This window comes from Sciurus vulgaris (genome assembly GCF_902686455.1).
Source record: "Sciurus vulgaris genome assembly, chromosome: 2".
Taxonomy (NCBI): Eukaryota; Metazoa; Chordata; class Mammalia; order Rodentia; family Sciuridae; genus Sciurus; species Sciurus vulgaris.
This window is the reverse complement of record NC_136462.1, coordinates 115,639,370-115,655,462: the sequence shown is the minus strand read 5'-3', so window position 1 is coordinate 115,655,462 and position 16,093 is coordinate 115,639,370. Positions and strand designations below refer to the sequence as shown.

At 48.2% G+C, this 16,093-nt stretch overlaps 1 protein-coding gene across 1 annotated transcript in view; it reads left to right on the top strand.

Annotated features, from left to right (window-relative positions):
• The window catches only part of ANP32A (acidic nuclear phosphoprotein 32 family member A), a 32,019-nt gene extending 17,420 nt beyond the window's left edge, over positions 1-14,599 (top strand). Inside the window, 6 exon segments of the mRNA XM_079129597.1 lie at positions 6,127-6,276; positions 6,502-6,624; positions 8,802-9,000; positions 10,429-10,526; positions 12,829-12,892; positions 13,085-14,599. Coding sequence (XP_078985723.1) covers positions 6,127-6,276; positions 6,502-6,624; positions 8,802-9,000; positions 10,429-10,526; positions 12,829-12,892; positions 13,085-13,146 — 696 coding nt within the window. The 3' untranslated portion in view covers positions 13,147-14,599.
• Positions 14,600-16,093: the final 1,494 nt, after the last annotated feature.

The following is a 16,093-nucleotide window of genomic DNA, read 5'->3' as shown; positions in this document are numbered from 1 at the left end:
GTGGGGCCCTGCCCCTAGTTAAGATTTTGAAAGATCTTTGAGAAGTGTGGAGACCTAAGAATTGGCTACCATGGAGGCTGCAGATTAGCCTCCTGTTAGCCGAAGCTGGGAAGCTTCATGGGTGATCTGTTAATTCCACGGCTTTCCACTAGGGACTGTGATTTCTGATCCAGGGTGGCCATGTGTGGTGTAAGCGAAAAAGAAAAGAAAGAATCACCCAGATATGGGTTCTGAGGCGCTGAGTGCAGCGCTGCACCTTGCTTCTTCTGAAAAAAAGAGATCAGAACTGAACTAACATTTTACAAAATGTGGGTCGTGTTTTGGTTTTGTTTTGCAATGCTGGGAATCAAACCCAAGGCTTCACGCATGCCAGGCAAGTACTCTACCACTGAGCCACATCCCCACCCCACCCCCCAAAGTTCTTTTAATAGAAAAAAGTAATTATAAGAGTAAGTTTTGTTTCCGTTGTGTATGCCTATATGCCCAGCACATGTGTGCACTGAGTACAAAGTGCATTTCTCGCTGTGGGTTGTGGTTAGAAAGCCACTGGCCTAGGTGATCCCTAAGGCCCTTGGAGCTTTCAAAATGTCTGACTTTTCTCACAGAGCCTTGACACCCCCACCCCGACCAGCCTGAATTTTGCAGGTTCTGCCATACTTGTTATGAAGCAAAACTATAGACTTCATGGTTTAAACAACAAAATCGCAGATATATCTCTGTTATCCCTGTGTCAAATAATTTGGCCTTCTAGCTAGAAATGGGATCTGCAACAGGGGATGGCCCATTTAGAAGCTGACCTATTTAAAACCCATGAGCACCAAAAACACCGGGTCAATTTGATTTGAGTCTTCTCCGCTGTGCAAAGACTGGAACCTGAAAACTAAATTGGTCAGGGACTGACAAGGTTGAAACCAAATAAAACCAGATGTAGGTGTAAAAATCAAGAGGGGTATGTTTCTGAGCATGCTGCCTTGGTTCCCAGTGTCTTCCGTGAGGAATTTCTGCAGGCAGGTGGGTGACATGCATCTATAGCCTGCCCTCATTCCCATTCTCATGCCTTGACTACACACGGAAGTAGAGAAGGCAGTGGGTAAAGGGGAAGGCAAGTGGCATTTTCCAACCTGGAGTGCTCTAAGTACATCATTTCATTTAATCCAATCCAAGATAATGGGCATTGTAGTCATTAGAGGAAATCTGGAAGCTCAGGGAGGTGAGATGGGCAAGTAAAAAGATTTGACTCTAGAGCCTGCCTTCTCTCCACCCCTCTGTGTTGCCTCAGGAAGTACTAGAAACATGCAAAACAGTTCTTACTCTGAGCTTCCTTTTTTCTGATTCTCCTCTTTAGAGAGCTGTTTTTAGGCCCAAGCTGTCCATTTTAATCAGAGCCAGCTTCACGGCTACGTGACCTGTATTGCATGAGCTGCTGTCACTGCCTTAGAATTCTTCATGATTTTCTGAGCAAGGGTCCCACACTGTCATTTTGCACTAGGCCTCTGAGTCATAGAGCCTGTCCTGGCTGTGAGGTAGTGCATCCCCTTTCTTGGGCTTTCTGGGTACCTCTTGGCTGCCTCTGGCATGCCTGTCTCCTCCAGTGGAGGCATTTGGATCATGCACTCTGTCTCAGCCTGTCCTGCTACCTGGCACCCTGGGCTGGAGTTGTTTACTAGCCGACTGTTCCCTCCTAGCCAGTCACCTAACCTCTTGCTGGCAAGGACCCTGACCTTGGCTCACCATCGCCTCCATGTCCCCACAGCCAACAATGTTGCAGGAACACACTGTGTTGAGAGGCCCAGAGGCCCATATACAGAGCACTGGGTCAAGTCAGTAGCAAGCACAGCTGCCCTTACCTCTCAGGGGCTTAAGCTTGTCTCAGGAGCACAAAGTACACACCCAGAAGCTGCTGCTGTTTATCAAAGGTCGGACTTATCCAATGTTCATTCCACCAGCTACCCTGCAAGTTTCATGGCAGCTTGCCTTTCTTGATATTCCTGGTTCCTAGTATTGTGCCTGGCACAATAAAGAGGACATTTGTGAAGCAGTTGCTCTGGTGTCCGCTCCCTGCTAGGCTGATTACGGAGAAGGACAGTCCCTGACCTCTAGGAGGATCAGATGCTTAATACACGATTAAATGATTCATGCAGCAGCTGCCCTCAGAGCCCCAGGATGCCCAGAGCTGGGTACAAGGAAGGCTTCCTGGGGAGGGGACTTGAACTAGATTTGTAGTGCAAGGGTAGGAGGTGGGGAGTGTGGAGATTGGAGGAAGGGGGGCCTTGTAGGTCATGTTTAAGAACTCAGATGTTTCCAAGGCACTGAAAAACAAGGTGTATTTTCTAAGTTAGAGTTTGTGCTTTATAGTTTAAACAGATGTCATCATCCCCTTTCTAACAGACAAAAGCCTAGGGCTTTGGGGACAGAGATGGGACCAGTCAGCCAGTGGAGTCCTTGGCCTCCAGGTCAAGGCCTGTTACCAGTAGTCCAGTCTGCCTCCTAAGCATGTCTGTCCCTGAGGTCACAGAGACCTCAGTTGGAGGCAAAAGCAGGCTTGAAGTAACTTGAGGTGACAGTGACCATGGCCGTGATGTTGGAAATGGAGAGGAAAGGTCAAACGGACTTGGGAGTTTTGAAACAAACAAGTTGTTTGTTCCTTTAGAGTAATAATGTTTGTGTTTATCACGGAAGTTTCAGCTCCCACTGGTGGGGAATGACTGACAGGTTGGTGCTTTGGGGACAGTTTTTCAAGAAATGTGTGAGTCGGGATAGTCTGGCTTCTGAGAATCTTCAGTGCCTCTTCATGGACATCTCTTGAGGCAGAATGTGAATGGGAGGCTCCTTCTGGGTGTCACCACTTGATCAGTGAAGTGGTGGGTCCTGCGTGGGGGTGAAAAGTTCCCATACCAGCAGAGTAATTCCAGTTGTTGGGCTACAAGAGTAACCGCATTCAGATATTTTTAAATCACTGGTGGGATTGGGAGAGTCTAAACCCAAAGTACAAATTTTCAGTTTAATTTTAACTTTGCACTTTGCTCACACCCAGGACTTGGCAGGGGAAATGGGCTTTTTCCCCTCCTCTTTTTAAAGCAAAACACACCCTGGATGCAAAGGGATGTTCTAGCATGGAAGGGTTAGAGCCAAGGCCACCAAGTTACAGAGGAAGCAGATTGGAATTAGAGCAATTCAGGGAGGGGTCCCAGGCCTGGAAACACAGCACTCTGCCCTGGGGTACGAAAACCCTGGCTTTGTGGAGGCAGGTGGGAGGGTGACCAGGATGACTTCCACAAGCCAGCGGCCACCTGACATTGTTGCTTTGTTCTCTTTGGTCCATTTCAGACACTTCCTAGGCAGCTCACTTGTTTCCCCCAGTGTGATACCGTATGGTTTGGGCTTTTTGTTGATATCAGCAACTACAAGGTCTAGGCCCTGACCCCTCGCTCTCCTCTTTGCTCTCACCCTAAACAGTGTTGAACACCTTCACTTTCCACCCCTACCAGGTAGGAGATACAGAAACAGTGGGGATTCTGGAGTCCCCCGCCTGTCCCTTCAGAGATGTGGAATTCCCCAGGAGTGGAAGTAGCCTCCTAGAATGTGGGGGAGAGCCAAATAGTGGGGTCCCAGTCCCCTCTGTGTCTGTGTTCCTTCCTGCAGCCCTCTGAGTCAGGGCTGACTTAGGTTCTGTGCTTTGGTTACCAAGGAAGCGTAGCCAGGGTGGGGACCTCTGGAAATGGCACCCACCCAACTGTTGGAACAGTTGGAAGAGGGGCTGAGAGAAAGCAGTTATAGAGCAGGAGAGCCTGCAGAATTGAGGAGGGTCTGGAGAGTGTGTGCCCTACATTTAGGAATGTCAGAGAAGCTGCCAGGGGCCCCTCTGCATGTTGTAAACTACACAGACCCCTTGGGTCCAGTAGACACCCTCCATGACGGTCCTGGGTTTTAGGACAGGCAGTGCTAATGTGGCTGTAAATGGAGAGGATGCCTGGTGAGGGATCAAGGAAGAGCAATGATTGCTTTTAATAAAAAATAGTTGTCATGGTTTGACATGTCCCTGAGAGAAGTGGCGCAGTTTGGGTGTGGCACTGGGAGCTGGGGACAGCTTAGTCAGCACTTGGAAACCCAGGTGTCTGTGGAATCTCTGGGTGGTGTGTGCCCTGGTCTCTGAGGCACCCCCAGCACTGATGCCCTCTTCTTGGCTGATGGCAGTGAGGGGAGAGGCCATTGACCAGGCCAGGAACACCACGTGTCTGCAGTCACGAGTGGACTGGTGTCTCTTCTCCGATTTGCCTTTCCTTAGTAGAGCTTCAGGAATACCCAGGGCCTTCTAAGGGAACCACTGACAGGGGCCTCAGGATCCTTTTGCGTACTGTAGACCAGGAGAGGGTTACTCTTCCTCCATTTCCTTGTGCCCTACGGCCTGGCTTCCTGGCTCCACCCTGATTTCCTGCCCTAGAATAGAGGGCCTCACAGGATTTACTTCCAGGCACTCTTGCTAGTGACCTGGAGAAAGCAGCTTGACCTGGACATCTGGCCTCTACTGGGGACTGAACTTCCCCACTCCCACACCCAGTGGGAAGGACCTTTATGGCTAGTGCCTCGGCTGAGAGCTCATTAGCTCTGGGAGAGAGCTGCTGCTCCCGGGCTTTCCCCTCAGTAGGAGCCCACGAGCTGCTGCTGTCCTGGGCAAAGCAGCAGAACCCTGCTGGCCCCTGACTTCCAGCTGTGCCCCATGTTCCCCTGCTCTGCTCACTGGCTTGGTGTGGGCCGTGTTCCCCCTTTTCCTGCAAATTTCCACCTGGCCCACGATGGCTGAGTAGAAGCATTACCTGGAAGACGGAGACAAGTCGGCCTGTAGAGGAAATGGGGAGGCCCTGGACAGGGACCATTCTGTTTATCCAGGGGCAGCAGCGACCCTGCAATAAATGCAGGAGTGCTGTGCAGAAAGGATGAGCCCGTGCCATGTGACCCAGTGATGAGAAATCAGGGCCAGTGTGTGGGAGTCCCAGGGAGGGAGGTGACATCTCAGTGGATATCATATCCCAGTAGACTTCAGAGAGCCAGCTCATTTGGGATGTTGTGTCCTGGGCTGAAGGGACCCTCTCAAGCACCAGGGGCAGCCAGGAGGTTCCTTCCAGCCCTGAAGACCAGGTTCCCCAAGCAAGTAGCATGCGCCAAGTGGGAATAACTAGGCCACCCGCCTGGAGGCACCCTGGTTTCCCTGCTCACTCCCTGGGTCGTTTCAGATCCAACAGCTGCTCGCTCTTCCTCAGCTGTTGTCTGGCCATGCCCACTGGTCATCTTGTCATCTGACCAGGTCACTTTCAGTTAGGTCTACCTGAGTGGATTTTGATCAGTTATTTCCACCTCATTAGAGATAAAAGGATTTAGGACCTGTATTTGGGTAAAAGGTGGGTGGGGAACGAACAGGGTCTCAGAGATGTCTCCAGAGACACTTCTAGAGACATCCTTAGGGATTTTGCCAGCCTCAGCATTTCAGTTCGGACCAGTCCCCAGTGTGTGGCATATCCGTTCTCTCCTCCCCTCTCTGTGTGCAGGGCCCTGGAGAGCAGAGCTAGGCTGTGCTGTGTATCGATAGCTTCCTGGGGCTCACTAGCTAGGGCTACTTGCAAATGCTCAGGGCACATGTGTGGCTAATAGCTCCTTTCTTGGGCAGTGCAGAATGTCTCCATCCTCAATGGAACTTCTGTTGGACAGCACTGGTCTAGGGATGGAGAGTTAGGAGTTCCTGGTCTGCCCCCTACCATGGGGCAGGCTAAGTAGGTGACTGCAGTGATGAGTGCCAGGGACCAGGTAAGCAGACTCTGATGACCAGTCGGAGAGTGAACAAGCATGTGAGCCTTGAGCACCATGAAGAGAGGGTTGCAGAAATACACAGGGGTGAAGGTGGGAGGTAGGAGGTAGCTGGCCTCTGTGCTGCCCAGACAGAAAGGTGAGGGCGGGGGTGGGGGGGATCCATCCTTTGACTCCTGGCAGCACAGGAATCTGGAAGTGACATTTTAGCGTAAAGATGGACTGCTTCCAGGGAGTGTCTCCTCGTCCTCCAAGGAGGCTTCCCTAACACTCTTGCCCACTCATCTCCCTTTCCTGCTTCCATTCACGTGCTCCTTCCCTTTCCAGGTGAAAGAGCTTGTCCTGGACAACTGTCGGTCAAATGAAGGCAAAATCGAAGGCCTCACAGACAAATTTGAAGAACTGGAATTCCTAAGTACAATCAACGTAGGCCTCACCTCAGTCGCCAACTTACCAAAGTTAAACAAACTTAAGAAGGTAAACAGCGCAGGGAGCTGGGTGGGCAGGAGGAGGGGTGATTACTTTGTGTGCAGGGAGTGTAATTGAAGGTGAGGCCAGGTGCCTGCACCGACATGCCTGCTGACTCCCTGAGACTACTTTCCCTTTTCCTTTCCTCACTGTTTGGGAGAACCAAGAGGCTCTGAGCCGAGAACCTTCATTTAAAAAACCCTTTCTGCTTTTTTCTCTGCCTGTCCTGTTTAGCTCGAACTAAGCGATAACAGAATCTCAGGGGGCCTGGAAGTATTGGCAGAAAGGTGTCCGAACCTTACGCATCTAAATTTAAGTGGCAACAAAATTAAAGACCTCAGCACAATAGAGCCACTGGTAAGTCATTTGAATGCTCCCCTCTCTGCTGGGATGGGAGGGGAGGAGGAATTGATATCAGAGAATGCCACCTTTGCATTTGTATAATACCCTTTTTTAATTTATCTTAATATCTTGGACTCTCATTATACACTATGAGATAGAATGGGAGCTACTATTTCTGCTTAGTCCACAGAGAAACTGAGGCCCAGAGTTGAAACAACTGACAGAAGTTAGTTACACAGCCAAAACTGCCAGTCAGTGCGAAGGCAGGATGTGGACACTGGCCTCCATTTCTGGTCTCAGGCTTTTCCCTCAGTTTCCACTCACCTTGGAAACCTGGACTATGTTTCTTCAGGCTCAGTTCGTGTCTTATTGCCCCTCTTTGAGCAAGGAAGAATGATCCCAGAATTAAGTTGACCACAGCTGGTGACTGAGTGGTGGGACACAGATCAGTGCTGACACAGACCCTGTGATGATGAGGGAGCTTCATACAGGCCTTCACCTCCATGTGGAATAAGAGTGTCCTTGGCCTGCTGCTGACCAGGACCTCAGAGACCTGGGTGGCATTTCTGGCTCCTCTGTCTTCCTAGAACTGAGCAAGCCCTAGACTTCACTAATTTACTAGCCAGAGAGGGGCTAGTCAGAATGATAATTTCTACGTTACCAAGGCCTGAATTACTATTTTCCTGTGATTTTTAAGGAAATGAACTGTTAACAATGTATCACTGATTAAATGACAGCTCTTTGGAATTAAGTACTACCACATTAAGTGAACTTGCCTAATTTTGTAAATATATCCTTAAGAATCACCTCAAACCAGGCATTGCAGAGTCAGGGAAGGCTCCAGAGGCATGCTGCGGTGATGGCCAAGGCCGGAGGTTCGGGTGGCCCTGGGTTTGGGTCCTGGTTTGCAGGGTTCTTGTCCACAAAGCACTCCGAGCTCTCCACTGGCATTCAAGGGTCCTGTTGATGGACCAGGGTGGCAAAACAAGAAGCTGGCATTTCTTTCCTAAACTCAGACCTTACCTATCTATGTCTAGGGGTCAGCTAATAAAATGTGCTGAATAGCACAGTTCTGGTCAGGTCTCCCACTGATCTCCTGGGAGAAGGCAAAAAACTATTTTGGTCTGCCTGGAGGTCTTGATTTCATAATTTTATTGTGAAAGGAAAAACCTTCTAAGTTCTGTATACTCATTTGAGAGTGTGGAGCGTGTTCGGGGACTGAGTGTATGAAAACCTTAAACCCTGCCATTCAGTCACCATGTACTGAACACACACTTTCCCCTCCCAGTGGGCAGAATACAGTGTTTCAGCAGGTTCCCTGCCATTATTAGCGAGATGCACGCCACACTTCCCTGGTGTGGGAAACTGGTCTTGGTTGGGAGGTGCTGGCTCATCCACACAGAGCACAGTCAGGACTGCCTTTAGCATCTCTTCTGAGAATGACCCAGGTCACAGGTGCCAGGTGTTTCAAGTGCTAGAGAACCAATATTGACCCTGAGAGACAGCAGCTTTCCTCCCCAGTTAGACCAGCCCCCATCCCAGCAGAGGCTCAGCTTGGGACAAATTGCATAGGTGAGACAGGAGATAAAGATGCAGCTCTCACACAAGAGCTGTGGACCCTTTGCTTCATGGGCCTTAGTTTCCTTAGCCATCCAACAGGGTTCCTCTGGGCTAGGACCAAGCTAGTGCAATGCTTTGATAAGCACAACCTGCTAAGTACTATGGACAGAATCTGGATCTTTCATCAAATTTTCTCTTGTCCTTTTGGACAAGTGCAAGATCACAGGTCTGTGCCTCTTGTATCCTCATCTGTAAAACTCAATAATTTCTACTTCGGTGGTTACAGGACGAATTGACTTCTACATGAAGTGCTGTGTTAACCGCAGTGATAATCACGTAGATGCAGGAGTGAGTTCATGTTGTTGCCTTTTGGTTCTTCAGGCTCCTTGGTCACAGATGGACTCGGCAGAGCTCTTGGTTCATGTACCAAGAAGGACCCAGGTTAATTTCAAGACAGTTTCTGTTAAGGCAAAGCTGGAATTGCAGAATAAAAGTTTTCACACTGGATGAGACTTTTAAGGTCCTCAAGTTCAACCCATTTTCCAGATGAGATCTTTTCTGGGGTAGCCACGCCTGACCTATGCCACCTGCCATAAATTGCTCTCACTCTTGACTTCTTTTACCACTTGCAGAAGAACCTAGAGAACCTCAAGAGCTTAGACCTTTTCAATTGTGAGGTAACCAACCTGAACGACTACCGAGAAAATGTGTTCAAGCTCCTCCCACAGCTCACGTATCTTGATGGCTATGACCAGGACGACAAGGAGGCCTCCGACTCAGATGCTGAGGGCTATGTGGAGGGCCTGGATGACGACGAGGAGGACGAGGATGGTGGGTGGCACAGGATGGCGAGGGCTCGGCCTGAGGCCTTGGGGTGAGGCAGAGTGGGCGAGGTGCTGGGAAGCCCCTCCTGCTGCTGAGGGTGAGCTGCCTGCCAGTGGCTGTCTCTCTCCAGAGGGCTGGCCACCTCCTCTCCCATTGTCCCTAATAGGTCTCATTGGTTATTTCCCCTGAAAGAACAGGACCCAGACCCCAGAGGAACTCCCTGACATTCCCCAATTACATACTAATTCCTTTAAAATTGAGTCTTCACTTCAATTTTTGTCCCTTTTCTGAAGCCCCCTAAGAAAGGTGATTCTACAGTCTCTCTCTCTCTCTCTCTGTATATGTAGTTTGAACCCACATCTAGACACTCCCAGGGAGTGCGCATGAGGACAGTGGAAGGTGGGGTATAGCCTGAGGACCCCCTTTCTCCAGAAGTGGAGATCAGGTCAGAGCCAGAGACTGTGAGGCCCCCTGGTGGCTGCAGCCCACAGACTGTGGCTAGCTCTGGGGTGTGTAGGAGGCAATGTCAGAACCTTCAGAAAGGAAAGACTGGGAGAAAGAGCGCCTCCTTCTGACTTCCCACCTTCCCTGCTGTGGGCACAGCGTGGCTTCCCCGCTCAGTTAATTCAGACACAAGATTGGTTTTTCTGTGTTAGATTAGGAGTATTTTACAAGATATTTAAATACTCCGTTTGGCTTGGTGGAGATTTTTTTCTTGGTAGATAATAACCATCCTCCATCCTGGGGTGCATATGATGTTTTGGCACACAGAGAGTATCTGAGGGTGCTGTAGGGAAGTCCACAGTTTAAAGCCATGTTTCTAAACCCTTTCCTGGTGCCCACCTCTGATTCCATGTGTGACCTTGAATAAGTAATTTGTCTCCGCCTTAGATTTCTGACATTTAAAGTGAAGAATTTGGCCTGGAAGTTTTGGGGTTTTTGTTTATTTGTTCGTTTTGTACTAGGGATTGAACCCAGGGGCACTTAACCACTAAGCTACCTCCCCAGCCCTTTTTATTTTGAGACAGGGTCTCACTGAGTTGCTGAGGCTGGCTTTGACTTGCGATCCTTCTGCCTCAGCCTCCTGAGTCGCTGAGATTACAGGCCTGTGTCACTGTGCCCAGCCCCCGGAAGCTCTTTCTAAATGAATTGACCCGCCTAGCTTTCTCTGTAACTTGTGCTTGAATCTGGCGATCTCTCTGGCCTCAGCGTCCACAAGGGATCTTTTGCTCTCATGAAACTTGAAAGGAGGGTTAATCTTGTGAATCACTTTGGGAAGTGTTAAATCATACCAGCGCTGCTCTTGTGAGTGAGAGCCTTCAGGCTCTGGGCCCCACACAAGACCCCATCACCCCAGCAGGCCCACCACCTGGACCTGTGCTCAGGAGGGAGGAGCTACCTCACCCCCCTTTTATTTTTGTTCCCATTATACAGAGGAGGAGTATGATGAAGATGCTCAGATAGTGGAAGATGAGGAGGACGAATATGAAGAGGAGGAGGGGGAAGAGGAGGACGTGAGTGGAGAGGAGGAGGTAAGGAGGTGGGACTGCAGGGCTGCCGTATCCTGGTGCCCTAATGCTGCCTCTGAGTTTGTCCTGCCAAACACCTCCATGGTCAACCTTGGCAACCCAGGGACTCTGGTGAGGAGCCACTCTCCCCAGGGCAGGGGAAGGAGTCCATTTCAGAACCTTCCACTGAACTGACTTTGGGGGATAGACTCACAAATAGTTCTGGGGAAGTTGAATTAGAAGTGGGGAAGAAGATTCTAGAGCCAGGGACTCACCTGCGGGTGGGGGCAGTGGAGGTGGGGGTGCCTGGCCCTCTTTTCTATGTAAAAATTAGATCTTTTGGAAGTATAGAATCCTGTCCCCAATGGCTGCTATTTTGCATTCATATGTTAGTTATGATACAAGCACGTAAAAGTGTACCAAGGAAAATCAGGCAGCTTGGAACCGATAAAAGGTAGGATAAGGTACACCCAGGTCTCAAGTCAGAGGAACGGAAGTCACCTGTACTCTGAGGAAGTAGTGCATCAAGAGTGGGCCATTAGCCAATGGATTTACTGATTCCAGTTTTTTAAAAACAAGGTCTATGTGAGAGTAATATTGTAGAGAGTGTCTAAGGGGATAAATCCCAGCTCTGTTGTGTATTGGCTGTGTGTCCCTGGACAAGTTACTGACCTTTCTGAGCCCATTTCTGAATCTGTGAATTACGGATCATGATGCGTCTCTCACTGGGTTATTTAGAGTATAAAATCAAGTGTAAGCAAAATGCTTAAGGACAGTGTCTGACAAGGTGAGTGTCTGACCGCTTAGTGTAGGCGCTCCCACCCTCCTTCAAGTTCCTGGCTCCATTTGCTAGGTTTTGGGTTTTGGTTTTCCAACTCTCCATAGCAGAATGGTTTTCTATGACTTATTTAGAATTCTAAACCAGCAAGATAACAGTGTGGGCACGGTGCCTGCCCCGCCCCCTCCCTCTCCACCTTCCTCACTTCCTGTCTCCTTCACTGTCTCCATATACACTGCACTCAAGCAGGATCTCCCAGCTGCTGCTGGCCTAGGCCTGGAAGAGGCAGGTGAAAGCCAATAGAAAAACCAGGTGTGGTGACACACACCTATAATCCCAGTGGCTTGGGAGGCTGAAGCAGGAGGATTGCAATTTCAAAGTCACCCTCAGCAATTTTGCAAAACCCTAAGCCACTTGGTGAGTCCCTCTCTCAAAATAAAAAATTAAAAAAAAAAAAAAAAGTGGAGGCCAGGGTTGTGGCTCAGTGGTAGTACTGCTGGTTTCAATCCCCAGTACCAAAAAAAAAAAAAAAAAAAACAGTGAGATAGGTTGGGTTTCCATCTGCTACTGCTCTGAGTTCCTCTTCTCCCTAGGTTAGGCTCAGCTCACTGCTATTGAGTACTGTGAGCTCTTTAAAAGTAGACTTATGAAAACAAGGCTCCTTAGGACAGGGCAGTAAGTGGTGCTGGCTGATGGAGTGTTCTGCTTGCCCTTCCTGTCACAAGAGACGCAGCATGCGGGTTTTGTTTTGGTGGTTGTAATCTCATTGACCATCTGCACATTTCCAGCTTCCAGTAATACACACACAAAAACAGAGTTCTAGCAAACAGACCGAGGGGGAGCTATTTGGTGACATTATAAAAGGATATTTTCCTTGACAGAAAGAAGTCTGTTACCCAGTTCTTTTAGACTGTGGGCTGCTGCTTGCTTTAGAAGCAGTCAACATGCAGGGAGTCAGGGAGCATGAAACGTCTTCCGGGGCAGCAGAGAGCGAAGGCCCTGTGTGGAAAGGGAAGTCTCAAGCAAGTTGGGAATGATGTCCTCAGGGGACCTTGAATTTATCTTCCCCTCCCCTCCAGGTGCCCCAAGATTGCAAGATGGTGAAAGGACTGGGTAGGGTGCAGTTGGGCTTGTTCGCATAATCTGGATTTGCTGAAACTAGGGGCCAAAACTAGATTGAGGATGGATGAAAGAAAGGATGGCCTCCTTTTCATGTCAGGAGTCTGCTTGGGGAACCTGTCCTCCTAAGAGCATGCAAGCTGGAAAGCAGCCTGACTTCTGGGGACTTCACATCAGGAGTCCTTTCTAGGGTGGAGTCCAGCCCCCTCCAGTCGTCTGACAGTATTATGTCTGATGTGGGCAATTTCTGGGGAAGGAATTCAAAGCTTTCGGCAGATTCTCAAGTAGAATCCTTGTTCCAAAATAGACTCCAAACCTTCACTTGACATTCATCCTGAGCTGGCAGGCCATGGCATGGACACTAAGGGGTTGGGGGTAACATCGTGGGCCAGGTCATTTCTAACATTCCAGTGTTGCTTTTTTTCCCAGGAGGATGAAGAAGGTTATAATGACGGGGAAGTTGATGACGAGGAAGATGAGGAAGATCTTGGTGGTACGGTACCTTTTTATCTCAGCTGGTGGCAGCCTGGCGTGTGCAGTTCCCATTAGCTTGCTGGGCTCTGAGGAGCCTGCAGTGGGCAGAAGATGCCTATCCGAGGCCCTCGATGTGGCTGCTTGCTAGGGTGGGTTGAGTTAAAGAGGTGGGATGGATATCTAATCCAAATGTCTTTTCCTTACTCTCCAGAAGAAGAAAGGGGTCAGAAGCGAAAACGAGAACCTGAAGATGAGGGCGAAGACGATGACTAAGTGGAATAACCTATTTTGAAAAATTCCTATTGTGATTTGACTGTTTTTACCCGTATCCCCTCCCCTCCTCCAAATCCTGTCCCCTGAAACTTATTTTTTTCTGATTGTAACGTTGCTGTGGGGAATGAGAGGGGAAAAGTGTACTGGGGGTGCTGGGGGAGGGAGGGCGGGAGGGGGTGGAATAAAATACTATTTTTACTGCCACTCTTTATTTTTTTTTCCCCTCCTTTTTCTTTGTGTCTGGTTTTGTCCCTGTAAATGCAATAGCTGAGTACACACCAAGTGAGCGTTTTTCCTTACTCTCAACAAGGATGGTTTGGAGGTCTCTTACATTTCCTGGTATGTCCCAAGTCCCCGGAATTGGTTTGAAGGCCGTGCTGGCCTCAGACTGGTCACTCAGATCCTGGGAAGGGCTGAGTACCAGCTATACCTTTAACTCTTGCTTTGTCTCATGTGTTTTCTGCATTTCTTGGGCCTGCTAGAGGCATCCAACGCCCTGGTTTGTAAATAGCAACCTAAAGGCGTATTTTGGCACTGGTCTGGGGACATTCCCCATCTTCATCCCTTTTCTCCCTTCACAGACGGTGGTGGGCTTCACTCTACAAAGAGGACTCTGGTGGTACTCTTGAGCTGTGAGCCCACGAGCTGAAAACCACAGGTTTATGAATTATAAGAAAAATGGGTTTGGTAATTATAATCAGAAGAAACAAACCCTCAAATTTCAGCCTCTTTAAAAGAAAAAAAAAACTGTCCTATCTTGTTCTGTAAAATATTAGAACACTTTGTTTTATGAAAATGACAGGATAATTCTTCCACGTGTACTTCCGTGCTTAGAACATTTTACAAACCTGAGCGCAGGAGACGTGGCTGCATGTCGGCTGGGTTTTTTTCATACACCCAAGCACGGAAAAACTAATGCAAAATTGTATTTTCTTACCTAGTGGAAGTCTGAAATGACTGCAAATTCCTAGTGAATGTACAGGTTTGCTTTCGTGTCCCTCTTCTGGTTTGCTTTAGAAGTGACGTGTTATTTCCTAACCCGTGTTTCATCTGTATAAAAGAACATCTGCACCAGTTTTTCTCCTGCCCCTCAGAAGAGCCAAACTTTGAGTTTTATGTCTGTTTGTCATTGATAAATTTCAATAAATCTTTTTATACAATTTTTTGGGGGATGGCTTCTTTGAGTCCAACAGGCCATTGATCTTTATAAAATGCATGTAGTTGAACTGCTCACTGACGGTGGAAGTGTGTTGTCACCTGATGAAATAGCTTTTCTTATGGAAGATGTATGTAGTCTGATGCTGAGTTTGAGTACTTTGGGTCATAAAACAAGATCTCACTGGGATGTAAACTTCCTTAGAAGCTACATTAAAAAAAAAAAAAAAAAAAGTTAAACAAAAGTTAAAGCACCAAAACAATCACCAGAAAGTCACACCACCCTTAGCGCCTTGTGTTGAATATCTTTTTGTTTTCTTTTCAGCTGTACAAAGAATGTATGCTTGAAAACTCAGGAATGTATAAAACAAATTATTTCGCAAACTCAAGAGATTTACATATGGTGTTTTATTTTGTCACTTTTTTACTTAATGGTATGATCATTTCTCTGCACTTCTAAATAGTTCTTAAAAGCATATATCTTAAATAGCTACATAGCTATCAGATGTATTCTGGTTTGTTTAATTGTGGTCCCATGGTTAGATTTTTTGTTTATTTCCCATTTATCACTACAGTGCACATATAAGTACTTACACTTTGTGGAGTTCTTAGAATGAAGTAGATTCATTGAACAAAGTTGTCTCACGTTTCTAATGCATGCTTGTGTGTGTGGTCCCATTGTTTTGCAGAGTGGTTATATCCATTTACTTCGCTGACTGTACATATCCGCACATTCCTTCTCAGCCATACAGCCTTGAACCCCACTGCAGAACTCTAGCTTCTTACAACGTCTTACAGTTGTTGTGTGATTCCAACAATTAACACTGCATCCTAGACAGCCTGTGACCTACCCGCTGCTAGGCAGGTTCCAGCCTCGGTACTGGGGCAATGGGTATGAACCAGGCAGGCATGCTCTGGGCCTCGGGGTTTGTGAAGGAAACTGGGAGTGGGGAGAAGTTGGGAAAAGCCTAGGTCTTTGACCCTGACCTCCTCCATGGGAGCTTTAAGGATCAACTGACTGATAAATACAAAAGAAGATACTGTAAAATGTAAAGTGGATGATGAATGGATTGAGCTGATAAGCCTCGGGAAGGAACCCTTTCTGGATTTGGAAGGTAGAGATCCATGCCTCAGCTAATTTGATCCTGGTCAAGTGGCTGAGTATTTCTTACTGATGAAATTGTGAATACATCCATCATGCCGTGTATTCTCATCAGCCCCTGAGGGAGATTATGTCTGTTGTACAGATTAGGAAGCAGATTGGTAACTTGGAAGAGGTGAAACCTAGGTCTGTTAACGCTATTTTCATTTTGTGGAATTCAGTCATGAATGGCGAGAAGGAAGAGCTGCCCTTCCCTGAGGTCTTGCTGTGTGCCTGGCCCAATGCTTCAAACACAGCTTCTCAGTAAGGACTGAGTCATCACAGTGCCTTGTGTAGGTGCATTACTCCTGTTTACCCAGATGCTGAAGAGTGACTCACCAAGGTCATATAGCCAGAAAGAAGAGCACCATCAGGAGAACCAGCCCTCTTGCCCCTCCATACACTTAAATACCTTCCTGATCTGCAGCTGCCTGATTGAGGCAGCTGGGTTCAGTTCCTCACCCTTGACCATCATGGATCGGGAGGAACTTCTCACCACTCTGCTGGCCAATGCCAAAGATGGCAAGTGATGTGCCCAAGGTCATTCTGCAAGAGAGTGACAGCAAAACCTGGAACCCAGGACTCCCATTCCTGGGCTTCATATTTCTCCTGGCTGAACTGTGCAGTTGAGGGGAGGCCAGTCATGGTGAG